This window comes from Paroedura picta, chromosome 5 (assembly GCF_049243985.1).
Source record: "Paroedura picta isolate Pp20150507F chromosome 5, Ppicta_v3.0, whole genome shotgun sequence".
Taxonomy (NCBI): domain Eukaryota; kingdom Metazoa; phylum Chordata; class Lepidosauria; order Squamata; family Gekkonidae; genus Paroedura; species Paroedura picta.
The window spans coordinates 98,741,654-98,768,792 of record NC_135373.1 but is presented as its reverse complement, the minus strand read 5'-3'; the positions used below and the strand labels follow the sequence as shown (position 1 = coordinate 98,768,792).

Genomic DNA, 27,139 nt, shown 5'->3' with positions numbered 1-27,139 from the left:
GCAGGGAAAGCACTGTCAATACAGAACAGCCATGCATGGGAACTGAAGAGGGGGAAGTAGAAACAAGGTGCAATCATTGATTTTAGGGGCTGGGCTATGGCAGGACCCTGGCCCTCTGTGGATCTTGCACACACACACACACCGTTTCATTACTGAGTAATAAGTCATCAGCCATTTTTATTCATTGAGTTGTAAGAAAGGGGCAGGTGCTAATTACACAATTGCTTAGCAAATCTGTCCATTGTCTTTTGTTTTCTGACAATAGAGACGCAGAGGAATTGACAACTGCCACTTCACATTTTCATTTGTAGATCATGCTCCTTGGTTTCATGTGCTTGCTGTTTTCGCAAAGCTTACGGCTAAGGACTTGGAGGCCTTTCCAGGTGATTAAAACTGGGATTTTCCTTTTAGCACTCAATTCAGGCTAGCTCCGATCCAGTCCTGGCAGTATGATCTCCAGTCCCCATGTAACAGAGGATGAGGAGCTTTGTTGCCAGGGAACTGGTAGCCCAGCTGCCAGAGCTGGCCTTATGCTGCTGTTCACTGCTCTTTATTCTAAACAGGGCTGGCTGAGTGCTCTAGCACTGCACAGCAGATGAGTGAGCAAGCATACATGCAGCCAGCAAGCAAGTACACAGCTTCTCAGAACTATGAAGAAAAAAGGCAACTGAAAAGTGGGAAGGACGTAGGAAGCTTTCTCCTCACTTTGGGTGATATAATCACCTTTGAATGGGCAGGTGTGACATTCCTCAGCCACATTCTACACAGCACTCAGAACTGTGGCTTTGGATGTCAGGTGAAGTACGTCAGGCCTTGGTCCTTGATTTCGCTCCCTTCTTGGAGACAGCTCTGCTTGTCAGTGGCCTCGTGGGTCGCTAAAGAGGAGGTTGCTAAAGTGTGGCTCCAGCCACCGGCCAGAGATCTGAGGACCATGGGAGGCTGTTCTCCCTGCAGGAGCCTGCATAATAACTTGCAGCTGCAATCTCTCAAGAGTAGGCTGTAGGTACATTGGAGGCACTCAGAGAACGTTTGGGGCCTCTTCATTTTTTAAAATTGAAAATGTACGTAAGCCATTTAGAGCCTAAAGGATGGAATGGAATAGAAGCCAATCAAACGAAAAGCAGAAGGCAAAGGGTAACTTCTGCAACCATGCTGTATCCTTTGGGAAATTATCTCAGATTTTTATTTGTTTTGTGTGCTATTCACTCTGCAGTGGGTAGCTTGCTGCTTTTGACCCTGTATTTTAAACATGATCCAGGCACATTAAATAGCCAAGCTTTACGCTGCTTCCTAGTCCCTCTACTAATTAACTGATTTGAGTTACTCCATTTTATATCTACCCAGATGAGATTCAGCCACCTGGTTGCCATCTGAATGTCCTTTCCACTCATGTTTTCTGCTTTTTTGTTTAGTGTCGCCTTGTGCTGGTCTGCTACCAATTTGAGGATGAGCAAAAATACCCTTTTGTTTTTTGGCTTTTATTGTCTTCCCTCCCACCCCAGAGGCATTTAATCTATGAGCCCAGCCCAAGGCAGCTCGAAGACAATCTGTTAAGGCAGTCAAGGGATGTATCGTTTTGGGATGGATTAAACGCTAGGAGATCCAGGATGAAATCCCCATTCAGCCATGGAATTTATGGTGCTTGCTTTCAGCAGTGCCATTTTTTCAGTATATCCTATTTGGCAACAGTTGTTAGATTTTAAAAGATTTATGAAGCATTTTATATACATTAGGGTTATGAATAAAAACGACTTGCTTTTAAAAGTTAGCCCTTGAACTCTAGTCTACAACCTAACCTGAAACATATGGGAATTGTTGTGGATTTACTTGGTGGTGAGAAAATGCGCTCTGTACATGCTTAGAGGCACACTGATATTCCTTTTAATGTTCCAGGATTTTAAAAACCAAAACCATAATCCATGTAACTCCTTTATTAGGACCATCCCAAGGACACATGACAGCATAGACACTTTTGAGTTCCCCAGAATCCTTCATCAGGGTAGTTGTTATCAAAAAAATGGAGGAAAACAGATTTTAAGCAGACTTCAGCTCTTCCTAGAAATCAGACTCCAGTCTCTTTATCGTATGGCAGAGTTAGACACAGGAAACATATAATAATATAAAATGCATAACTAAGTTGATACAGTGGGTATGCAGAGTGATTGGGACATCCTGTTAAATATCAATATCTAAATGTTCTTGTTTTAATAAATGTTTTCTTGGGTTTTTTAATAAAATAGTATAATAGTATAAAAGGAACACAAAGAGAAAAGGAAGGCTAGGGCGACCTTGTAAATCAGCTGCTTGAATTTAGTCTTCTCTCTTAACGTTCCAATTTCCATGCTGATGGTCTTCTTTAATTTTGAAACTTTGGTAATATAGTAGCTACTGAATATTAATTTCTTTGTCTCTAATATCTTGCCAGGACTTGAGCTTCCCCTGAGTATTTACCATAGTGCTTTATCTTTTAAAAAGCCCTTTTATTTCTACTGGGGACATAAGCAGAGAATTTGGAGGACTATATTCTGTTGATTAAGCCATGTTCTCAAAAGTCCAGCTCTAATTATGCGACTCCTTTCTTTTGTTACACTAATGTAGTTGATCTCCTTATCCATAAATAATTATGGAGACTTTCTTCTAGGTCTGCTGATTCAAGTTTTACTATTCTTTGTCTTCATTAGACAAAGCCTGCAGCTTGAAAAGATAATTTTATATTTGGAAGAACTGCTAACCCTTATCTGTTTTACTCATTAATATCTAAATCTTCGATCCGCTTAGCCCCTGCTGGGGAGAGTTCAAATAACTCCATCACACCTCCCTGGAAAGCATGACACTCATATTCCTGTGACAGATAGAAAATAGTTTGGTCCTGGTTACATCCATGTCCTGGTATTTTGCCTTATTTAAATAATAGATTTGCGCCACTGCTAAATACATTCTATTGTATTCTATTAGCCATCTTCCATATTTTATGTGGCAAGTCAAATCTTGTGGACCTCTTGTTTATCTTGTTTATCAGGTGATGGATACTGGGTGGAACTGATTTCATCCCTGTTTGCAACTATTCATTCCCTAGATTTAAATTTTATGATTGCAGGATTTGTGCAGATCTTATTGCTGGGTGTTGGGATCTTAGTCTAGATAGGTCCATGTGAGCCATATCTTTCTATATTCACAAAGAAGAGCATCTGGTCATCAGAGATACTTGGGAGCAATGTGGCACAACTTTAGTAGCCAAAAGGCATGGTTCTCACTGTTGTCTTTAGTTGGACATCAAGTTTGTGGACATGGGGACTGCTGAGCCACGCAGAAGCACCATATTCCACGGTACTATTCGCCAACCCATAGCTGAGCATCTGAAAGTTGCAGCAAATGCACCCCAAGTTGTATTACATAATTTTTGGAGACTGATGTTGTGCCTATGTATTTTCACTGTTACATTGGTAAGATGATGTTTATCATCCAAGTCCTGTCCAGGCTAATGCCAAGGTACTTAGGTGTCCAGTAGTGTGTAAGTCTGGTGTCCTTAAGATGCACATTCAGTTCACAATTGGCTCCAACGTAATTGATTTGTTAAAGTTTGCTATGTTCTTTGTGAATTTCCTGCTGCTATTGCTTATCCATTTATATCTTTACAATGTCTCTGTGTTTGGGTTAATCAATAGACTTTCTATTCTGTGACCAACAGGAAGTTCATGCCTTATATGTCCTAAGGCCAGCATGGTTTGTGTAAATATTTTGGAGCAGACAGGCAGTTCCAGAGTGGGAAAATTGGTTTCTTGGGGGGAAAGGGTTTTCCTGAAAACTGTGTCTCCAAGGAGGAATCTATCCCTTATTTTAGATTTATAGTTGCACACAAGGGGTGAACACGTGCCAGCTGAAGTGTAGGAAATCTAGCCACCATGTGAGGGCTTGGAAGGTTCAGCCTGTTCTCCTGAGTAGATGCCTGTCTTCAGCTTGGACACAAAATTTAGCTCACCCACAAGCATTAAAAGGGCTCCCACCCCCTTCTACCTTCCCAGGCGATTGGCCTGCTTACACAGGTGAGGCTGCTCAGCAACATACTATTCGTGGAGCAGGGCCTGTGTCGAGTGTGCCAAGGGAAATGCCGAGGCTTGTTAGCTCTGCTTCTGGGGCTTGCTAACATTGCTTCTGGGGGACTAGCATTGCTTCTAGGCCAGGGGTAGTCAACCTGTGGTCTTCCAGATGTTCATGGACTACAATTCCCACGAGCTGGCAGGGGTTCATGGGAAGGAGGCCCCTTATTCTTATATCTTGTGTTTTTATTAGCCATTATAGGCAGGGGTCTAGAGGGCATGTGGTTAGTCTTGCTGCTGTAAGCATTCTATCCACTGTGAAGATGAACAAATGTGACACTACTTCCCATGTTAAAATATAGCCTACATCAGCACATATTCTGTCCTTCATTATGGCAGCTGTCATGCAAAACACTTAGTACCTTTTCATCCAGCCAGCACTTGACAACCGAAGAAAAACTGCTGCTAAGTTTTCTAGTTCTAGAAGAACAGGCTTATTTAACCCTGGGGTTTCTTGACAGCCCTGGTAAGGTTTCCTGAATGGATGAGTTAACTGTTTGTGTGTATATATATAATTAATTTATTGGGTGATATGACCATATGTGGTCATATCAACTCACCCACCCCTCCCAAAATGGCCAATGATGAGCCTAGAGGGGAGGGGCCCCAGGTGAGTGAGTACATAGCCATGCTTCCCAACCACATTCTGTATGATCATGGCACTTATGGGGCTTCTGGAAGGCTGAAGAATGTTTCTGGGGTTTCTCAACAGTAAAAAAACTGAGAAAGACTGGTGTACAGCGTAACTGTGCAATCCTAAACCAAGTTATTCCCCGTTAAATCCATGGATTTAGAAAGGTGTTGTTCTGTTTTGGATGATACTGTTATTGATCTAAAGCAAGAGCCATTTTGCAAGGTTGTGCAGATTCCATTCAATGTGTATTGTTTGCATGATAAAAATACACTAACCAGAAGTCAACCTAATGGTCACCACTTTAGGATAAATTACAGCACAGTATCTAATTTACTGCCAATATTGGTAAAATATACCTATATATTTTATTCTGCTCTGTCTCCGGAGCTAAGCGGCTGTGTAGGTAATTATCCCCTTCCTTTCTATGTCACAAGGTTTATGAACATAACTGTTTTTTAAGGGGAGTTGACACAGCATTGAAACTTGGCTAAACTAGCAACATTTTTTTTTTACAAATTGTACACTGATTTCAAAATAGTAATTCTATTTGCCAAATCTGTGAGCAGGGACCTATTTTAAAATTCTTCCCAAATCCTCCCATCTCTTTGCTTTGTACACTCAGTTTGAAGAACTGTCAGAAGTAGTAAAGTTCACAAGCAGCAGATAAGCAGGGATGAAAGATTCTTAAAAGGTTTCAATAATCCTTTTCCCAGGTATGCGAAGCACTAAGACCACAAACAATCCAAAAGTTGCCATAGTAGAATTTCCCTTCAGTTTCATTGAGTGGAACTGAGGCCTATGCAGATTACTCAGAAATCTTACTGAGTTTAGTAGTGTCTGCTCATTAAAAAGTAAGGGTTTTTTTAATTAAATGTTTTTATTTTTCATGAAAGATAGAAATAGAGTTGTTATACATTATATAGCTTATACACTGTATAATAAGAATATTTTAGTAATAACCCCTTTCTAGTCCAACATTTATTATCCTTTTAGATATTTCAAATAAGGACCCCATTGTTCTTTAAAAACTTCTTCAGATTTCCCATTGACCATCAGTGTCAATTTTGCCATCTTGGCCAGATCTGCCAGTTTGGCCAGCCATTCTTCTATTGAGGATAGTTTCTGCACTTTCCATTTTCTGGCCATGACTAATATGTTGATAAGGCTGCAGCCTAACAGTGTTATACCAAATAGAGTTGTACTCTTCTAAGCCCAGTGGGTTTAGAAAGGGTCAAACTGTGTTTAGGATTGCACTGCAGAGCTTCTGATGGTTGCTTATACCAAAGTGGAACACAGTGGGATTTACTTCCAAGTATATATTGCCCTGGCGTGGATGGCCCAGATGAACCTTGTCAGACCTTGGAAGCTATGCAGGGCCTAGGAGAACTCCAAGGAAAACCAGGGTTGTGATGTGGAAGCAGACAATGGCTAACCACTTCTGAATGTCTCTTGGATTTGAACACCCTAGGATGTTACCATGTTGGCTGCCACTCCTCCACCACCATATATTGAGGATCAGGCATACCTCCAATGCTCATTGTGACCAAACAAAGGCATACCTGCCTCATGCTTGTCTTACCTGAAAGGGAGAATAACAAATGTTGACAGCTGAAGCCAGTAGGTGGAAGAAGGCAGGGCAAGAGGAAATCTATGCTCTACACATTAAAACGTAGACCTTGACAAAACTACCACCAGGAAAGGATCTTACTGGATGTTTAAGGTCAAACAAAATGCAGATGGGAATATGGAACACTACAAAGCGAGATGAGTTGCTGAAGGCTTCTCACATGAATATGGTCAGGACTTTGTTTAAAATTTTGCGCCGGTTGTGAAACACAGTACAATCGGATTACTGTTCAACATAGTAGTGTCTAGATGTAAAGATAACATTTCTTCACTGGTTGATCCAGGAGGATCTGTACACAGAGCAGTCAGAAGGTTTTAAAGACCCCAAACAACCAAATGTAGCCTGCAAATTGCGGACACCAGGAATGAAGAATCACACAGGAGGCTCACAGTGTAAGACTTCAAGCAAGGAGAAGTAGATAAATGTATGGACACTAAACACAAAGATGGATGTTGTACTTTTATTCTTGCCTATGTTGATGAATTGATTCTGGCATCTGACAGGCAAATAGGCTTTAATGCTATTGTAGAGTACCTAAACAGAGAAGTGGAAATTAAGAAGCTAGGAGATGTTTTTTACTACCAGGGCATAGACACTGAAAGAGAGGAAGATGGTTAATTTCTTCTAAACCAGGGACAAACAACAATTGCACTCTTACAGATACTAAGTCTAGAAAATGGCAACACAGTGAAAATATCCAATGGAAACTGACTTGCTTAAGAATATCAAAACAAATGAGCCTTAACCTAAAGACAATCAATATAGAAATGACACCTGGTATTACAGTGTTGGGATCCCTAACACACATAATAAAAAAGAGTGTCTATATATCTAAAAGAAACCTTATATTAAGTTAAAATTTCCATTGGCCAGTAAACCAAAATTCAGTTAGTTATATGGGCACATATTGGGCAAGAGGCAGCTGAGACTATAAATCCACAAGTGGGTATTTGTTCCTGTATGGAGGTGGACCAGTCTCCTGGACTGGTCGAAAGCAAACTACAGTAAGTTTCTCTTCCACTGGATTTGAATATCTAGCATCTGATGAAGCATACAGAGAATTGTTACAGCTATACTAAAAGACTTTGGAGTCAGTGACCAAAAGACAATTTGGTGTAAAGAAGACAACCAGAGCAGCATTAAGATTTCTCCCCCCCCCCTTTTTTTAATAAACATTTTTATTCAATTTTCAAGAAATGAATTGTAAAGAAATAGAGAGAAGGGGGAAAACAGTTATAATTAATAGTAGTACAAATTCTCAACCTGTAAAGGTTGATTGTTTAACAAGCTAAATTAACATCATTCTAGATCAAAATAAATGAAAATACAGTTAATGTTTTTTTTCTGATACACTAGAAAGCAGTTCCAGTGTTCCGCAAATATTTCAAACGGTTCTCTATGTAATTAATTTAATTAATTAATTTAATTAAAATATCAATACAAATTGTCCCATTTTGTTTAACCATACATCAGTTCCAGGTAGCTCTTGTTGCTTCCATCTTTGAGCCACCGTAAGCTTCTGCTGCATAAAAAAAGAATTTGTTCAGCTGCTTAGACAAATTTTGTGGGAGAGAACTTAACATATATTTGGCATACATTGGAAATGTATATTTCAGAATATTTTGCATCCAACCATGAACTTTAACCCAAAAAGTTTGAACAGCATCACAGGACCACCACATATGATGAAAGGAGCAAACTGTTTCTGACATCTCCAACATTTTCCATTGGTTTGGTATCCTACTTTGCCCTTTTGTAGTAACATACCATCTCTAATGCATCTTATACCAGTTTTCCCTCACTGATTTACATTTGGTTAGTTTAATGTTTTTGAACCATAGTTGCTCTCACTATTCAAATGAAATTTCCTAGCCAAAATTCTGCATCCATTTGACCTCACAAATTGATACTTCCAATTTCAGGAGATGTGACTAACAGATGTGGCTTGTTGTGCTTAATTTGTAGCTCAAATTCAGTAACATCCGTTAACTGTTTACCAATAGTTCTTGTATTAAGATATCTCAATCAGAAAAAATTGGCTCCACACACTAAGCACATTGGTGTGAAGTATCCCTTACTGTGTGACCTGAGAAGGGCATAATAGAGATGATAACCAACATCCTGACTAAGCTTCTGTTAAGAGAGAGATTTGAAAAACTGTGAGATAACCTGAAACATGAGAACTCTTGTATGCAGCATTAAGAAAGGCTGTTGGATATTGTAACTCTCCATGCAAAAAGATCTGGGAGGGAAAGGGTTAATAGAATTATTTGGTTATACTTGGCAGTTGGCCCCACCCTCTCATCCCTTAGATGTTGAGCCTCTTTCAGCATTGATTGTCTTCCACTGCATCTTATAGTGGCTTGGATGTAGTAAGTAGTAAGTTAACCTTTTAAAAATTAATCTGCTCAAAATGAATTGAATGTCATGAAGATGAGCTTCTATTTTTGTAGATAAAATTTCTTTCTCCCGTTACCATTGGAGTCAGGTCATCTTTGCAATTTATTTGAACAACATTTCCCCCTTAACTGGGAAAGGTGCATTTTTATTATTTATTCTTTCCATCCCCCCCCCCCCAAAGATTACCATACGTCCAACTCCTTTCCGTAAACTGTCCGGTGATTTGCAAAGCCATTCCGTACTCTCCACCCCGCCTGCCCCGGCAGACAATAGACCGGGGCGGGCGCAATGACTCCGACCATAGAATCCTCTCGGATCGGATCTCTTAAGAACATGCGCTGGCGCTAGAGAATTTCTGCCGACCACCAGAACCCGCACTGGTCACCCGCCGGGCCGCTGGCTGGGCGATGAGGCCGCTCTTGCGGTCCCTCCAGTCGTCCAGCGACTCAAGAGCCCCCCGCCCCCCGGCAGTCCCCTGCAAACTTCTCCGGAGCCCTCGGTCCAGCTTAGCCGGGTTGTCCGGCGAGAGGGAGGGAAGGAGGGGGCGTGGCCAAGCGGGCTGGGCTGCCTCTGACTGGCTGCCATCCTCCGAGCGCCTTCTGCGCTCTTCCCAGCCGCGCGCGCTTGCTTAGCCCCGCAGCCCCGGGCATCTCCCGCTGCGAGGTCTCGGGAACAGCCGCCGCCTTTGGCGCTCAGGCGCGCCCCCGCCGGTCCACGTGGCCCTCCCTCGGGGGGAACCCGACAGCATTGCTCCCCGCCCGCCCGCCCGCCCGCGGAGATGTCCGGCTGCACCGCGCTTGGGGGCTCCGCTGCCCTGGACTTCCCCGAGGTCCTGAAGTCGCTGCTGGAGTATTCCTCCTTCCCCTGGACCGGCCATCGGAAAGGTAGTTCCCCTCGCGCCGCCAGTACTTTTGGCTGCCGGGGTTCCTGCCGCTGCCCCGGGGGCCGAGCAACGCCCGGACGAGGAACGGCGCGCCATCTGCGCGGTCCCCGTTGCCGTCGCTGCTGGGCTGGACACGCAGCGCTCTCTGCGCGGGAGCGGGGGGGGGAGAGGGGTGGTCCCGTCCAATTGGTGAAGCTCCCCCCCCCCCGTCTCTCGACATGCTTCTTCTCGGGGGTCGCCGATTCCCGCGCGCCGCCGCTCTGCTGCGCTCACGAAGCGAGGGCCCCGCAACGCCTCCGCCTCCGCAGCCGCTTTGTGGCTTGCCGGTGGCGAAACCGGGTTGGGGGCGGCGGGGGCGGCTTCCTTCCTCCTTTCTCCCGGGATCTTTTCCTGCCCTATTATTAGAGGGGGCTTTTCGGAATGAAGGAAGGAAGGGACCATCATATCCTTAGCACGTGGGACCTCCCAGGCGAGGAGGATGCCATGAGTGTACCCTGGCCGGAACTATGAGGAAGTTTGAGAGAGGCCCCTGCTGCCTGCGGGGGTTCAGTTATTTGAACTCCGGGGCCCTGGCCTGGGGCACCCGCGATTATGCCAGCCCTACATCTGCTAGAATCCTACCATGGGAAAGAGGCCGTCAGAGAATACGGCAGTTCCTTGCAAGCATATGAAGTCCGCTGTCTCTGAAGGCTCTTTCGCCATGGTAGGATTCTGGCTAATGTAGGGCCTGGCATATTTGCAGATGCTCCAGTTTTCTGGGGAAACTGCTGCCAGTCAGATGGGATGGCACTGAGCTGGACAGGGCCCGGGCCCTAAAGTGGTGTAGATAAAATTTTGTGAATATATCTAAGAGAAAAGTTGTGAAGACACTCACCAAAGGGCTCCCTAGATGAAGTATGATTATAGTCATGTAATCCTGATTATTTTATCCAGGCTTATTTATCGTATGGCTGAGCGACACTCAGTTACAGCAGGAATTGAACTCTGTCCCATCTCCCTGCAACGCAGTGGGTTACAGTAACAGAAAAAGCCAGATCAAGATGGGTAGCCATGTTAGTCTGTGTGTAGCAGGAGAAAAGAGCAAGAGTCTAGTAGCACCTTAAAGACTAACAATTTGTGGGAGGGTATGAGCTGAAGAAGTGAGCAGTGACTCACAAAAGCACACACCCTGCCACAAATTTTGTTAGTCTTTAAAATGTCACAGGACTCTTGCTCTTTTCTACTGTAGAAAAAGCCACGGTGCTGGTGAAAAGGCAATGTCCATAAAACTCAGCTAAGTATGCAGTTCAGTAATTTACATATTTTACAGTATTGGGACCCTCCCGCTGTATTCTTTGTTAGACTTCATGGTCTGTTAAACATGTTTCCTCCTTTACTGAAACCTGGGACATAAACTGCCTTTTCCTGAGCTCCCTGGTACCACTATGAAAATCTCACTGGAATCATGAGTTCTAGAGCTATCAATTCAACTCATAAACTGGAGGTGAATAGACTACTGGAGGTCACACAAAGCAAATAATAATATTCTGATAACGGGATCCATAGAATGTTGACATTAGGAGTCTAATGATAGAAGCGATAAGGGGTTTATATGTGTGTGGAATCATATAGGAAGAAAAATCAAGAGGATCTTTGAGAGCGATGATTTCATCTCAGTTGGATGTGGTTTGTTTCGGCTGCTCTGAAACAAGCTTCTTTGATTATGATGCCATGGCAACACCCTTGCAGAGAGCCCTTCCTATCTCTTAGCCAAGCAACCTTCCATCCTTACCAAACATTGATGCTTCTAAGCTGTGTGAACCAAGACCACTGGAACACTTACCTACTCAAATATAATATTGAAAAAGAAAAAGTTGGTTTTTATATCCCACTTTTCACTACCCAAAGGAGTCTTAAAGCGGCTTACAATTCCCTTCCTCTCCACACATCAGACCCCCTGTGAGGTAGGTGAGGTTGAGAAAGCTCTGAGAAGTGTGACTGGCCCAGGTGGAGGAGGAGGAGGGAATCAAATGCAGTTCTCCAATTAGAGGCCACTGCTCTTAACCACTCCACCACCTTTCTGGAGGAATTGGAAGAAAAGTAGGAGAAGCACATTACAAATCAGTTACAGTCAATTCTAAATTTCTATTAATCCCTTTCTAGCTCTAATGATGTACAGAGTCCCATGACATGTCTAGTCCCATCCTCTCCCTAGACCCACGTGTCTGCACACACATCCACTGGTTGCATCAGGGCTGAACTTCTTCCTTTCCAACATGAAATGGAATACCCCTTCACACAAGTTTCATTGTGAAGCAATTACTGCCATCTCCTGTATTCTCTCACATGCCACCCATGCCTAGTGTTGAAATTTAAAAGGAACTGAAGCTGACAATTCTAAGCAAACCGTAAGGGTACACACTGCCCCATTTAATCTGCTTGGCAGTCAAAATATCTGATTCCAAAGGAAGCTTAATTAAAAGATGCTCCAGTAACCTCACTCATCACTTGTCCAGCAAATCTGCAGAATCAGTCCTTGTGCATTTTGTTGTGTGGGAGGCTTCATAGAAAGCACCTGCTGTGCCTAATTACTGCACTGCTGCTTTGTACATCCAACCCTGCTACGAGCAGCACCATATGCCTGGAGTGAGGCACAATGGATGTCATCACAGTCCAGAAGTTAACCATATGAGCCAACTTCTGCTGTGCCAAAAAGAAAAAAAATAACGGTGAACTTGGGTCCCTTTAGATGCTGAGTGAACAAGATCTTCCCTCCATAAAGCTCCACACATTCTGTTTAAAGGAAGTCAAATTGTGCCAGAAATCTTTGGTGCAAACAAGCGCCCTGCCAACACTGTATTCGTAGTGACTGAGGGGCCAGCTTAAATGAAATGCAGAGTATGTGGAAACCCAGCATGTACAACTGGTTTGTCCAGCATCCCCTTTAATTCTGTTAAGAGAGAGGACTGTTTTCTGTGTGGACACATGACTGCCCTCTGCTGGATAAAATATTCGATATTATTCTTCACACACATAGACAACTTACCCAGGGTAGAATGTCACAGGAGAAACCACAGGCCCTAGAATCTGAAAAAGTTAGATAATTTTATTTCATTTACACTGTACAGAAGCCTTCTAGTTTGTTTCTTGACCATTATTAATTATGATCTTATAATCTATTATACTATTGCTTGTTTCCAGGACATTATTGAATTTATAAAACTGCTCCTCTAAGCACAGCTGTCTCGGGGTGGTGTACAACAATCTGTAAACCAGTAATACAGGAAAACAATAAACTTGCTAAAAATTGTCACAGAATGGCACTCAGTGTCCTCTGGGTTCCCTGGCCCAGTCCAACCAATCATATATCTAGGTGTTGCGGGGGGGGGGGGGGAGCTCTTAGATTTTCCTTGTGGCTTGGCTTCAACTGAATGCCCAGTGGAAAAGCTCCATCTTGCAGGCCCTGCAGAGCTCAATGAACTCTGACAGGGCCCACGACTCTTCTGGAACCCCATTCCACCATACAGGGACCAGGACTGAGGAGGCCCTGGCCCTAGGTAAGATCAGGTAGAATTCTCCTGGGCCAGAGACCACAAGCCTGTTGGAACTGGCAGAGCATAATGCTTGTTGGGGGCTATATTTGTAGAGGTACTCCCACAGGTATGCCAGGCCCTGACCACAAATGGCCTTAAAGGTAAAAAACAGCTCTTTGAACCTAATCTGGTATTCCACTGGAAGCCAATGCAGCCACCTGAGCACAGGGCATTTATTTGTTTGTTTCTTTATTTATTTATGTATTTGTTTGTTTCTTTGTTTATACTTTGACTTCTACCCTGCCACTCTCAACAAATGTCATCTCGTAGTGATTTACAATATAGAAACCATAAAACACAATAAGCCCCTAAAACCACCAGTAAAACAATACCAATATCAAAGATGGTAGTATAAAGTTATCTAATACTCCCAACCCAACTCAGGTGATGTAAGTTTGAAGGTTCTCTGATCGTTGGCGCATAGTGTAGGGTGGGACCCACATTTCGTAACTCTGGTCACCCCCCTGGCTTCAACCAAATGCTTGGTGGAAGAGCTCCATCGTGCAGGCCCTGTAAAACCTAGACATCTCTGTCATGGCTCTCAGCTCTTCCGGGAGCTCATTTCAGCAGGTTGGGGCTAAGGCTGAAAAGGCCCTGTTTGAGGCCAGGCAAATGTCCCGGGAGCCTGGAACCAGCAAATTCATGCCTGCAGAGCGAAGGAGTCTGCAGGGAGCATAAGCAGATAAGTGGTTCCTCAGATAGGTAAGACTCAGGCCGTGTATAGCCTTAAAGATCAAAACTAAAACCTTGAACTTGATCTGGAAGCAAACCAGTAACCAGTGTAGCTGCTCCTGCACCAGCCAAATATGGGCCCTCCAAGATGACCAGATGAGGACCTGCACAGCTGCATTTTGTACCAGTTGCAGTTTCCGGGCCAAGGACAAGGGTAAGACAATGGAGAGTGAGTTACAGAAGTCTAGTCTGGAACTGACCATTGCATGGATTACTGTGGCCAGGTAGTAGCCGTGCTTGGTGGAGGTGGAAAAATGCCATTTGGACTACATTCGTGATCTGAGCCTCCATTGAAAGGGAGGCATCAAAGATCACCCCCAAATTCCTGGTGACAGGTGCAGGTGTTAGTTGCACTCCATCCCGGCATGGGAGGCGTACTGCCTGATCCTGCCCCCTTCTACTCAGCCACAGGACCTCCGTCTTGGAGGGGTTGCATTTCAGATGACTCTGCCTGAGTCATCCAGCCACTGCTTCCAAGCATCTGGCATACGTATGCATCCAGGGGAGAGTCCAGCCAGCTATTAGGAGGTAGAGCAGAGTTTCATCCACATATTGGTGACATCCCAGCCCAAAGCCCCAGACCAGCTTTTCTTTTTCATCTGTTTAATATGAAAGAACCAGGAGTCAATTATGACACTCTCCCTAACTATTTGTGGCTAATTTTAATACAAGAAGTCTTACAGAAAAGCTTTTGAAGCAAGCTTTGAAGCACTTGTTCAGGGTAGAAGAAGCAAAGGAGACATGCCAGATTCATGATGCAATGCAAGAGATATTGAGAAATTGCTGTTGACTTGATGGAAAACTGAAATTTGAGGTTGTACTAGCTATGTTTAACTAATAAGTAAGCGTGTTACATACTTGTCTAATCACTTCTGATTTATGGCAACCCTATGAATTAATGACCTCCAAAACATCCTACCATTAACTGCCTTGCTCTTACAAAATGAGGGCCATGGCTTCCTTGATTTGGTCTTTGTCTCATTTGGGGTCTTTGTCTCTTCCTATTCACTTCAACTCTTCCTGTTGCTTTTTTTCAGTGAAACTTGCCTCATCATGCTGTGACAAAAGTACAATAGCCTAAGATTAGGCTTTTAGCTTCTAGGGAGATTTTAGGCTTGCTTTGATCTGCAACCCACTTTTATGTCTTTAAGTGGTCCAGGGTATCTGTAAAACAGATTATCTAACACCACATTTATCTAACACCACATTTAAAATTAATCAATTTTCTTCCTGCCAGCTTTCTTCATTGTCCAATTTTTTGCACCCATACATAACCATGGAGCCTCTTGTGGTGCAGAGTGGTAAGGCAGCAGTCATGCAGTCTGAAAGCTCTGCCCATGAGGCTGGAAGTTTGATCCCAGCAGCCAGCTCAGAGTTGACTCAGCCTTCCATCCTTCCAAGGTCGGTAAAATGAGTACCCAGCTTGCTGGGGGGTAAACGGTAATGACTGGGGAAGGCACTGGCAAACCACCCCGTATTGAGTCTGCCATGAAAATGCTAGAGGGCGTCACCCCAAGGGTCAGACATGACTTGGTGCTTGCACAGGGGATACCTTTACCTTTACCTATAACCATGGAGAATACAATAATATTAATTATCTTGGTCTTAGTCTCTTTAGTGAAACCTTCCTTACACTAAAGGACTTTTTTCTATTTCCTTCATTGCTGCCCTTCCTGTCTCAATCTTCTGTTTTTTTTTAATTTGGTTGATAATTGAGCCAAGGAATAGAAAATCTTTAACAGTTTCTTCGTTGTCATGCTTAAACTGTGTAATTCCTCCATAGTCATTACTTTTGTCTTCTTGATGTTCAGCTGTAATTGTTTCTACACTTCGTCCTTTAATCTTCATTAGTAGTTATTACCAGTCTTTTTTATTTTCTGCCATTATGTGGTTTTACCTGCTTATATCAGCTTGTTAATGTTCCTTCCGCTATTTTTCACTCTACCTTCATTCAGTCGAATCCAGTTTTCCTTATGGTATGTTCTGCGCATAGACTGAACAAACAGGGAGATAAGACAAGGAAGTATATAATACCGTTGTCAAATGGAATCTATTCTGTTTCTCAATATTTTGTCCTAGAAGTAGCTTTGTGTCCAGTGTAGAGGCTGCATATCAAGACAATCAGATATTGTGGCATAACCATTTCTTTTAAAACTGTCCATAGTTTTTCTTGGTCTATAAAACACAAATTGATTTTGTTCTGATGTTCTCTGGTATGTTCCAGTATTCATTATATATCTGCAGTACTATCTCCAGTGCTTCTTCCTTTGCATTCTGCTTGAACATATGGCATTTGTCTCTCTGTATATGGTAAAAGTATTTGTTGAAAAATTTTGAGTACAACATTTAATGTTTGGGAAATTAACACAGTGGTCTGATAGTTGCTGCAATCTTTGATATCTCCTTTTTTGAAAGTTTATGGTAGACTGTGGATGTTTAGTCTGAACCACTGTTTGTATTCCATAATACATAGGGGCTAGCAATTGTTTCCAGTCATTCATATATTGAAATGGAAGCAAAATGTGATTCTTGGGCAGCCAAGAATATTAAACTTACATATTAATTGTAATATGTGATCCCCTGGAGGCAAATTGTGCTATATTATTTACATCAGACTCTGTGTTGCATATTTAGATGTATAACCAGTTCTGTCCTTCAAGAAAAAAGTGGGGAACAATATCTACATAAATCAAGACATATCACAGCTGAATGAGAAAATACTGTTAATGTAAGAGAAAGGTGTGAAGCCTGCAGTTGGAAAGTCTACAGTAGTCAGTTCCCTAAAGAGGCAACAGAAAACTATGCTAAATATTCATGACATTTTATGTAAACCGCCCTGAGCCTTATGGGAGGGCAGTATAGAAATTAAATTAAATAAATAAACAAATAATAAAAATAGGGTTGTTCTCAACCTGGGGGTCGGGACCCTTTTGTGGGTCGAATGACCATTTCACAGGGGCTGTGGCAGGGCAAGGAGCTTGGCAGGGGGGGTGCTGCCACTGTTGCTGCTCCTCCTGCAGGTGCTTGCGCTTGGCCGCCAGCACCTCCAGCAGCACCTCCAGCGCAGTGCAGTCTCCCAACAGGCATTCCAGGTAGCAGCGCAGCTTGGCGGGAGAAGAACCCCGGGAAAAAACCCAATTTTTATACAATCATGAACAATGGATCTTCACGCCATTGGTCAGTTTTGGTTTAATTTCTGTGAAAAAAAACTTGCACAATTTTATGGTGGGGGGGTCACCAAAATATTAGGAACTCTATTAAAGGGTCACAGCATTAGGTAGGTTGAGAACCACTGTTTTAATGGAAGCAGCACTTGTTTTTGAACCATGTTCCATAGTGTTTCTAGTGCCTTTAGGAAGTGAATTGGAACATTATCTTTATTTAAACTCATATCCTGCATTTCTGTCAAAAAATTCCCAGCAGTTTACAGTGAAATATAAAGAATACAAAGAGACACACAATACATTAAAATGCAGAATATACACAAAAAATTAACAAACCCCTACAGCCGTAAAAAGCTGCAACCTTGAAAATACTAAGTGCCTGCTTAATGTCAAAGGTAGTATTGCTGAAAAGTTGCGCCCATTATATTCCCGATATAGCCGTGGCACCTGTTGTACATTTGGTAGTATTAATCTATTATTGTGTGGAGGGGGTAGCACCTTCAAAACTTTTAAAAAATTCGCCCATAAGCCTTCCTGGACTTGAGAGGTCTCTTTTTATATGTGGGAATGATGATGATCTTTTGGTCCAACAGTGTCAGAGTGGAACATTTTTTCGTATTTTGAATTCGTTTACTGCCTGCTTGTCCCAAAGGATTACGATCAAACATATATTTCGCTGTACAAGGAGGAATGTAAAGGGCTGAGGGTGTGTGTGTGCTTGTTCATGTACGTGTGCGTACACACAGACACTTGTTTATACGTGAAGGGACATCTGTTCCGTCTCGCGCCTGAGCGGAGGCATACAAGCCCCGTGCTTCCCGCGGCCAGCGCATTCCCCGCCCCAGCCGAGCCCTCCATCTTCGGGTCGAGCCTTTTCCGCGCTCAGTCCCGTCCCTTGATTTGGGCCCCTCCTACGTCACCCTTCCTCCCCCCCTCCACTTCCACACGCAGGTAGGGAAGGGCACGGACTCCGCCCCCTCCTCCTATTGGCTGGTGCGGCGAATTCACGCGCGCCTCCGAACGGGCAGTCGTCCGCTGGCTCCTTTTGGGGGTGTCGGAGAGCTGGGCGCACATGCGCAGAGCGTACGGATGCTGTCAGAGTCTCGACGGAGCCGCCAACGCCTGGGGCGTCAAGTGGGTGGGCCCCCATGCTAATAAGTCGCTCACCCTTCACCGCACGTGCCGGATCCGCGTTCAGGGGACCGTCTCGGGTAGTCTCCGGCGGTCGCCGTATTAAACTGGATGGCCGGACCCGCCTTCTAGAAGCCTTAGCCAATCGCAGGGCGGAGAAGGAGCGGGTGGCGGGGCGGGGCTTATGAATAGTCATAAGCTTGGGGCCCTGGAAGGAGCCCCGGTCTGAGGGGGCGCATGCGCGGTGGAGAGTCTCGAGTGGCGGTGACTTTTCTCTGTATTCTTTCGGAGGGAGCCCTTCAGCTGGCCTCTCCCGCCGCCTCGGCTTGGCCCCCGCGCGCCTCAGGGGGAGCCTCGGTCTCCGCCGGCGCCCCGCACCCCCCGCGTGCAGCATGTCCAGCCGCGCCGCGCCCCCCCAGGAGGCCGCGGCCGGGACTGCGGGAGCCGCTCCGCGGGAGCGGGGCCTGGCGGGCGCTTTCCCCTTGGTGCTGAAGAAGCTGATGGAGAACCCGCCGCGGGACGCGCGCCTCGGTGAGGGCGGCGGGAGCGCTGCTGTGGCTGGTCGTCGCGGCGGGGGCAACTCGCGCGCTGGGCGAGACGAGGAGGCCGGCCTGGGCAGGGCTGCTCCGGTGGGCTCGACCCCCAGTTCGCCCTTCGGTCCCGGCCCTTGGGAGAGGGAAGGGGGCAGCGCTGGGGGGCTCGTGGCTTCGTACGTTTCCTTCGGCTTGTAACTCGCCCGGTCTCGGGGGCAGGAAAACGCCAGCGGCCGCTGCGAGCTAAGTTTCCAGATGGGGCAGCTGTCAGATCACACACGACACCTCCCCCTGTTTTGACGGTTGGGGATGCACTGGGGCGCCATTTCAGGTTTGGATGGGGAGGGGGGTGGAGCGAGATTCCTGCAGGGAAGGCCAGGTTCAAAGGCCCGCTTTGATATCCATGCAAATTAACCTGCACAAAAAAAGGAAGAAAAGACTTTTGGCTACCTCATAATAAGCCAGAGATAGGGATCCCCTAAGGAATATTGTCTGAAAGTACTATTGCTTGGCAGCATATGCATTTTCCTAAACACCTTGACAGATGTTAAGATACATTCCCACTGACAGGCTCCAGTGGAAATGGTGATTTCGTTCGGTAATTTACCAACCTGTGTGTACTGCTCTGCAATTTACCTGATCATTGGGCTCCTATTGCTGAATCAGGATGAATGCTTTCCCTTATATTCTTCATTTCTTCCTGGTCTCTGTGTGCTGTAAAATAGGGAGCACAGGTGTGCACAGAAGTATAGGTTCACTCAAAGTTACTTAAAAAGAAAACATTGGGGTGTTAATTGGTTGAAGAATTTAGAGCTGCTGAGTCTAGCCTTATGGGAGTTTTACGCTTTTCTGCTTGATATAACGATATAATAGGAATTGCTGAAGCAAGAACTGGATCTTTATTTTTTCTGTTAACCTGTATGGCTAGTTATGTCTTGAAATGTGAAGGAATGATTTCTGATGCTGAAATCAGTTAATCATCTACATTGCAAGAATGCATGTATGTCGCTTCAGCTGATGCACCAAAGGTTCTGCTTCTGGATAGGTGTGTATGCCTGTTGATCTTAAAGAAACAAATTATCTGTATTTATTTACTGTATATCTATATGTTGCTAAAAGCAGTTTACAGTAAAGCAAACAAATTATATATTCCTCCTTCCTCCCTCCAATCCCACCATTAGTTCCTGTGGCCAAGTAAATGTTTTGGCTCTTCCCCCTAGGATGAGAGGTCTTTAAGAGTCCAATAAATGAGAAGCCAGGTGCTGATAGAATAGTAGATATATATGGTGATATCCATATTTTAACACTGGAAAGATTTTGTGATCTTTACTAATATTAGAGCTGCTATAACGTTTAAATGTTTGACTGCCAGGTAAACAGGCTGGGCACTGTTAGGTCCATTTATATGGTAATCTTGTTTATCACGCCCTTGCCATCAGTAAACATGGCAGATGCAAAAAGGAAATAATACATCTCCAAACATGCATTGGACATGCATTCAGAGAGTTTTGTACAATCAGGGCTTCTCAGTGGATACCCACTGTGCATTCCCTTTCCTGGGTTGCAACCCACCTAATCTCAGAAGGAGCATGTGAAGATAGCCATGTTAGTCAGGCAGGTTCATAAGGTCTACTGAAGCATGCTTTTCTTTAATAATGCAGCACAACACAGCAGAAACATGTGGATATTGGTGTAATAGTACCCAAACAGTTTAAAGCATATGGAAGTCATTCTGAATTATGTTTTGGTGATGTTTTCCATTTTAAATGTTTAATTTCCCAATTTGTTTTTTACAGTGAGGTTGCATTTAAGCGACTGCTTCTGCCCCTGCTGATATAGTGCCATATCATGAAGTTCTCAGTTTAAAAAAAAACTGTTACCAGCTGTGCTTATCTGATAAATCCTACACACTGTTTGAAGTTGCGGAAATCATCACAGACTTCCTATGGGTTATGGGACTTGGGAGCCCTGAAAACACGTATAGGGCTGCCTTCGCCATTGTAGGGTCATTCCAAGTTTTGTCTCTTCAACTTACAGTTTTTCATTTCTGAGTCCATCTGTTGTAACAGTAGTAAAGAAAAGACAAATAATCAGCTTGGTGAACACATGCTAGACTAACCAAATTCATTGTTTCTGAGAGGCTTATGAGGAGTATGGTTTTGAATATAAAGTGCATGGTTAAATCCTGATGTGGCACACAGATGCTACATTGCATTGTGTCTTATATGTTTGCTGGAACCCTTGTAAACATGTGGGGGTCATGGCCAGCTTTTGATTTTTAACTTTGAGTGGCCCACTAAACATTTACAGTCAGATTTCTTAATCTTCAAGACAGCTACTTGTTACACTATCTTACATATATTTCATATGAAGCTGTCTTGTAGTCCTGGGGTCGTCAACCGGTAGTCCTCCAGATGTCCATGGACTACAATTCCCATGAGCCCCTGCCAGCAAATGCTGGCAGGAGCTCATGGGAATTGTAGTCCATGGACATCTGGAGGACCACAGGTTGACTACTCCTGTTGTAGTCTACTACTGGCATATCAAGTCAGTATCATCTACTCAGATTGACAGCTATTCTCTAGGGTTTCAAGTAGATGTTTTTTACACTACCTATTGCTTGATCCTTTCTTTAAATGAGGAAGTCAGGGATTGAAACCGGGTCTTTCTCCATGTCAAGCATGTGCTTAGTGAATGAGGCACAGTCTCTCCCCAGGGCCTTTGATCTTGCATCTTTCCTAGCTCTCTCGAAAGCATTAAGCTAAGTTTCATTCTTTCAAAATAATAAACAACTTTGATTTTAACTTATTTTATTATCTTTATTTCTCTCCTATCTTTACTAAAAATGGGCACTGGGATCAAATTATTAGAACTTGAAACATAAAATTATGCCCTGAGCATAATTTCTAATAATTTCTATGTTTTACTTTAGCTATTTGAACATGGGATTTTTAAAAATGTTTATATTTATAAAGTTACTATCTCACCACCATCACCCATCCCAAGCCTGGGTTTTATATGTCTAATTCCCCCTGTTCACCAGGTTCTTACTGATAGAGCACGTTTTCCTTTTAATTGACTGTTTTAAATGCAATTAGTTTTATATTTTATGTATTTACTTTTAATTGTTCGCCGCCCCGAGCAGAGTGGCCTAAAATATAATAGATAAATAATTTTATTATAGACTATTAAATATAAACAATTTTAAAATATGATCTTAAAATGACCATATATTTTCATTCAGATGTCAGAACAAACTCCAGTGTTGTGCATGAATGGAGCTTATTACTAGTGTTCATGTATGCATATCCCCCATCTCCGTATCATGTAGAGCAGGCAGCTTCCTGGCTTGTGGGAAGTAAGCAAACTCTGAATTCATCTGCCTTCATATGTCATGGGAAACCTGAGTTTGTTTCAAATCAAAAATCCTTGATTGCCCTCTGTGCGAGAAGGGAGGAAGAACACACATGAGTTTGACCGTACGTTGTATTTGTGGACAGATTCTGCTTAACTGGTGCTTTCGTTTCTTAGCAGCCTCAGAACAGTAAAGCCATAAAATAAAGTAGTTGGCTTGAAACTCAACATCAAGAAAACGAAGATCATGGCATCTGGCACTCTCAGTTCCTGGGAAATAGATGGGGAAGAAATGGAGGTAGTGACAGATTCTATTTTCCTGGGCTCAAGATCACTGCAGATGGGGACTACAGCAAATAAATTAAAAGACGCTTGCTCCTGGGGAGTAAAGCTGTGGCAAATCTAGACAGCATCCTAAAAAGCAGAGACATCACCCTGCCAACGAAAGTGCGTCTAGTCAAGGCTATGGTATTCCCAGTTGCAATGTATGGCTGTGAAAGTTGGACCATAAGGAAGGCTGAGCGTCAAAGAATTGAGGCTTTTGAACTCTGGTGCTGGAGAAGACTCTTGTGAGTCCCTTGGACTGCAAGGCAAACAAACCGGTCAGTCCTAGAGGAGATCAGCCCAGACTGCTCTTTAGAAGGCCAGATCCTGAAGATGAAACTCAAATACTTTGGCCACCTCATGAAAAGGAAGGACTCCATGGAGAAGAGCCTAATGCTGGGAGCAGTTGAGGGCAAAAGAAGAAGGGGATGACAGAGAATGAGGTGGCTGGATGGAATCACTGAAGCAGTCAGTGGGAGCTTAACTGGACTCCGGGGAATGGTAGAGGACAGGAATGCCTGGAGAATCATTGTACATGGGGTCGCGATGGGTCAGACACGACTTCGCAACTAACAACAGCAACAATACCTAAGATATCTATAATATTTGAAATTAGCATGTATTTTGCTATGAATTTCCTGGAGGAAGGGTAAGATAAAATGTAATAATCTTATGGGCTTGTTTTTTCTTGTCCCTCATTATCATTTATCTCAGTACTCCCTTCATTTTGCAGGCATCTTTGTATTCTTTCGGCTATTTCTGCTTTCATCGGGCTGTTCCTTCTGTTCACATGGAATGTTTAACATTCTCATATACGTTTCCATTTATTGTATTCCTTGACTATCTTCTCCATTCTCTTAGACTTTGCTGTAAAATACTCTTATCTACTTTTGTCCTTGAGTGTATGGATGTGGTTTGTGTTTTATTGTTATCTCATGTAAAATGCCTTATTTTTAATGATAAAAAATTAAAAGCCACCTAACTTATTAAAATAATTTCATTCTTTCTATCCAAATATGCTCAAAGTGGGTCACAGTAACATTCAGATGAAATAGTTAAAAACAAAATCAAAAACAAAATAGATAATATCATTCAACTTTGGGACAGAGACAAACTGTGTTTGTGGGTAGCTAAGGGGTAGTCAAACTGCGGCCCTCCAGATGTCCATGGACTACAATTCCCATGAGCCCCTGCCAGCATTTGCTGCACATCTGCATTTGCTGGCAGGGGCTCATGGGAATTGTAGTCCATGGACATCTGGAGGGCTGCAGTTTGACTACCCTTGTAGCCCCAGCAAGGGGGTTTTCAAGACACGTGAGAAGCAGAGGTGGTTTGCTATTGAAATAAAAATGAAGCAAAACAGTCCAGTCAGAACTGAGCATGTTCATTGCACTGAATACCTAATTTAAATTTAGGATTTCAGGAAATTTTTTTGAAAAGGGTAATCATATATATTTATATTATATTATTATTTCCCACTATGGAATCAGATCTTAACCAACCTCATCTTTTTCAAAGCCTGAGGACATTTTGGATGTTAGCTAGCATTCTTCCAGATCTATTCCCTCCTTCAGGATATGCTTTGACTTAGAAATTAATAATTGGATATGTTATTATAAAGAAGAACTTGAAGACAGTTATTTCTCACATTATTTTCTTTCTTCCAAGCAATCCAACAGACTTAGATTGATTCATTTGAAAAATCCAAGACTGATGACCTTCATACAAACCACATTTTTGCCGTTCAAATTGTGAGCCCTTTAAACCCCATGCTTTCTGTTCCCTGCCAAAAACTGTAGGGAGCAGAAAGCAGGGGATTAGATGGCTCTGAGTCATTTAAACCAAACAGCTTTTTCCTGAAAAGCAGAAAGCAAGAGGTTAAATGGCTTGAATCTATTTAAATCCATGTTTTCTTCATGAACCACTGTGAACTGTATCAAAATTAATGGAAGTTCATGAACATCACCATGACCTGGCCAGAAATTATTTGTTTGTTTATATTTGAATTTGTATGAACTCCCCTCCTGAGCAGCCAGCTTGGGGTGGTTTACAACATTGCGTGATACATTTAACAACTATATATAATACATAAAACATCACCCAAAACAGTTAAAACAGTTCAGGTGCATTTTAACTCCTTTATGATCCTGGCATCTGTGAGTCTTGCCTTCAGTGCTTCTGCCATTCTGGTGGGAGGGGGTCTTGTAAGAGGGGATCAGCTTGATTTGTGATGAACTTTAGTTTGTCAGCTGGTTCTTGTCCATCTTTAGACATTCACACTTGAGCAGCGGTTTGAACGAGTCTCCATAATACACAGCCAATTGTCTGTCCTTTATATCAGACTTAATCCAAGTTGAATACAGGTTGTGTTTATAGCCCAAAAAAGTCATATTATATATTTTTTATTTTTTCCCTGACACTGCTATTAAGATGATGGATGGATTTTGGGGATTTACGAACTAATGGAGAATGAACATGAAAGGGGCTAGTTCAGCAGTAACTAAAACATATGTTGGTGGTTTTCTCAAAATACTGACAGTTGGCAAATATAAGTATGATGCCTAAATGACTGGCGTTGTCCTGAAGTGGCGGCTGAGCTGGGAGTTTGGGGTTCTGTGTTTTAGTGGTTCTGATATTACTGACCTGTTCTAGAAGGTAGTTCTTAGGGATTCCTGCTCCATGATATTTAAGCTGTAGAGTCATAGAATCATAGAGTTGGAAGGGACCCCCAGGGCCATCCAGTCCAACCCCCTGCACAATGCAAGAATTCACAACTACCTGCCTACTCACAGTGACCTCAATTTCATGCCCAAGTGATCCTCCACACACACCAAAAATCTCCAGAATCCAGCCTGGCCTGGAGGAAATTAACTACCATTCCACAGTGGCAACCAGCAATTTCCTGAGTATGCAAGGAAGTGCCACAGGAGACAAACACCAATACCTCCCCTCCTGCCCAACCACTCACAGTCTGCCCAAGTTCACAAAATCAGCACTTCCATCAGATGACCATCTAGCCTCCTCCAAAAAACCTCCAAAAAAGGAGAACCCACCACCTCCCAAGGAAGCCCACTCCACCAAGGAACCACTACAGCTGACAGGAACTTCCTCTGGATGTTCAGCCAAAAATTCCTTTGCTGGTATCTAGACTCGTTCCACATTTTTAAAAACATCTACTTGAATCCACTGGTAGAGACTGAATGGGGATTTGGAGTGAGGTGCCAGTCAATATACAGCTGACACCTAGTTAGATTTCTCTTTAACAGCTGAGTCAGGTGAATTTGTGGAAGTCCCAAGCAGGAGCTTGGGTGAAGCAGTAGGTGCACTGGAGTCACTTTGCACCAGAGACAAGGTTTTCAGTGGTGGGACATTGGCTTTGGAACTTCCCGCCAGCATGGTGTTGTGGCTAAGAGCAACGGCTTCTAATCCAGTGAGCCAGGTTTGATTCCTGTTCTTCCACATGCAGCCAGCTGGGTGACCTTGGGCTCATCACAGTCCTCATAATGCTGTTCTAATCAAGCTGTCCTGTCAGAGCTCTCTCTGCTTCACAGGGTGTCTGTTGTGGGGAGATAGATTCAAGTGGGTAGCTGTGTTGGTCTGAAGCAGCAGAACAATTTAGAGTCCACTGGCACCTTTAAGACCAACACATTTTAACTCAAGGTATGGGTTTTCGTGTGCATGCACACTTCCTCAGATACAATATGATGAAGTGGAAGTAATCAGTTCATACTTATAGGCAAGTGTGAGGGTAAATTAACATACAGCATAATGAAAATGGTTAACAGATACCAGAGATAAGTGGGGGGAAACAGCAATTTGGATTTGTTTGTGTTCCCTTGAGATTGAGTTACATGAGAAACCTCTTGGGCTCAATAAATATGTCTCCATTAAGAGAATAATGGGTGACTAGATAATCAATTGCTGACAGCAGTTAGCTGAGATCTTGCCCTTCTGCCCCCTGCTTGTCCTCTCAAGCATGGAAGCATCTTGGAGCATCATTGTCTTTGAAGTAGAGCATGGGCTGCTCCTGTTCACAGACTAGAGAAAAGCATATATATAGTATTCCAAACTACATTGCATTATCTTTCTCAGGGCTTTTTAAGAATGCAGCTTAATATATATAGCGAGTTAAGAAATCAATGTCCCTGTTGAGTCCTGGGGATTCCATTGTTCTGAGTGTTGTAATAATTTCTTATGGGGAGGGGAAGAGACTCCCTCAGGCAGTGAAAAACTGGATATAATAACCCTATTCTTCTTCTTCTTGAGGCTTACTTGGCACCTACTTTACTTTCTTTAAAGCTCCAGGGCAAAGTATTTCTCTGTATTCAGGCTTTTAGCTAAGGTGTGCCTTCTAAATTTTTAAAAAATTATTTTATACACAGAGACAAATACCACAACAAGATAACACAACACAAACCAACAAAACAATCTGATAGCCTCATGTCAGATATAGAGATAATCCCATTATATTATGGTGTTATTCCAACCAATAAAGAAAGCAGAAAAAATGAAATAAATAAACCAAAAACAAGGAAAAAAGAAAATTGCAGGGCGGGGGCTTCCATTGTTGGCTATAATTCTATATATTTCATTAAATTCATTTCTAATCCTCTAATAATATTAATTCAACACCTAGACAAATTTTAAGATAAGGGTCTCTGTTCAATTAAAGAACATTTTAAAATAAG

General features: G+C 43.2%; 1 protein-coding gene and 1 long non-coding RNA gene across 3 annotated transcripts in view; one reads left to right on the top strand and one right to left on the bottom strand.

Annotated features, from left to right (window-relative positions):
• The first annotated feature begins 9,488 nt into the window (after positions 1-9,488).
• Positions 9,489-27,139, top strand: part of TEF (TEF transcription factor, PAR bZIP family member) — a 32,986-nt gene continuing 15,335 nt past the window's right edge. Inside the window, exon 1 of one of the 2 annotated variants that reach the window (XM_077339378.1) lies at positions 9,489-9,642. In XM_077339378.1, coding sequence (XP_077195493.1) covers positions 9,537-9,642 — 106 coding nt within the window. In that variant the 5' untranslated portion in view covers positions 9,489-9,536. Of the gene's footprint in view, positions 9,643-18,493; positions 18,772-27,139 lie in introns of those variants that run through there. The other variant, XM_077339377.1, reaches the window with a different exon arrangement.
• On the bottom strand, positions 12,673-18,339 carry LOC143838290 (uncharacterized). The gene is made up of 3 exons (XR_013231322.1): positions 18,277-18,339; positions 15,843-15,939; positions 12,673-12,707 (listed from the first exon to the last, which is right to left on the bottom strand). It is a non-coding gene; the product is annotated as an uncharacterized LOC143838290 (long non-coding RNA).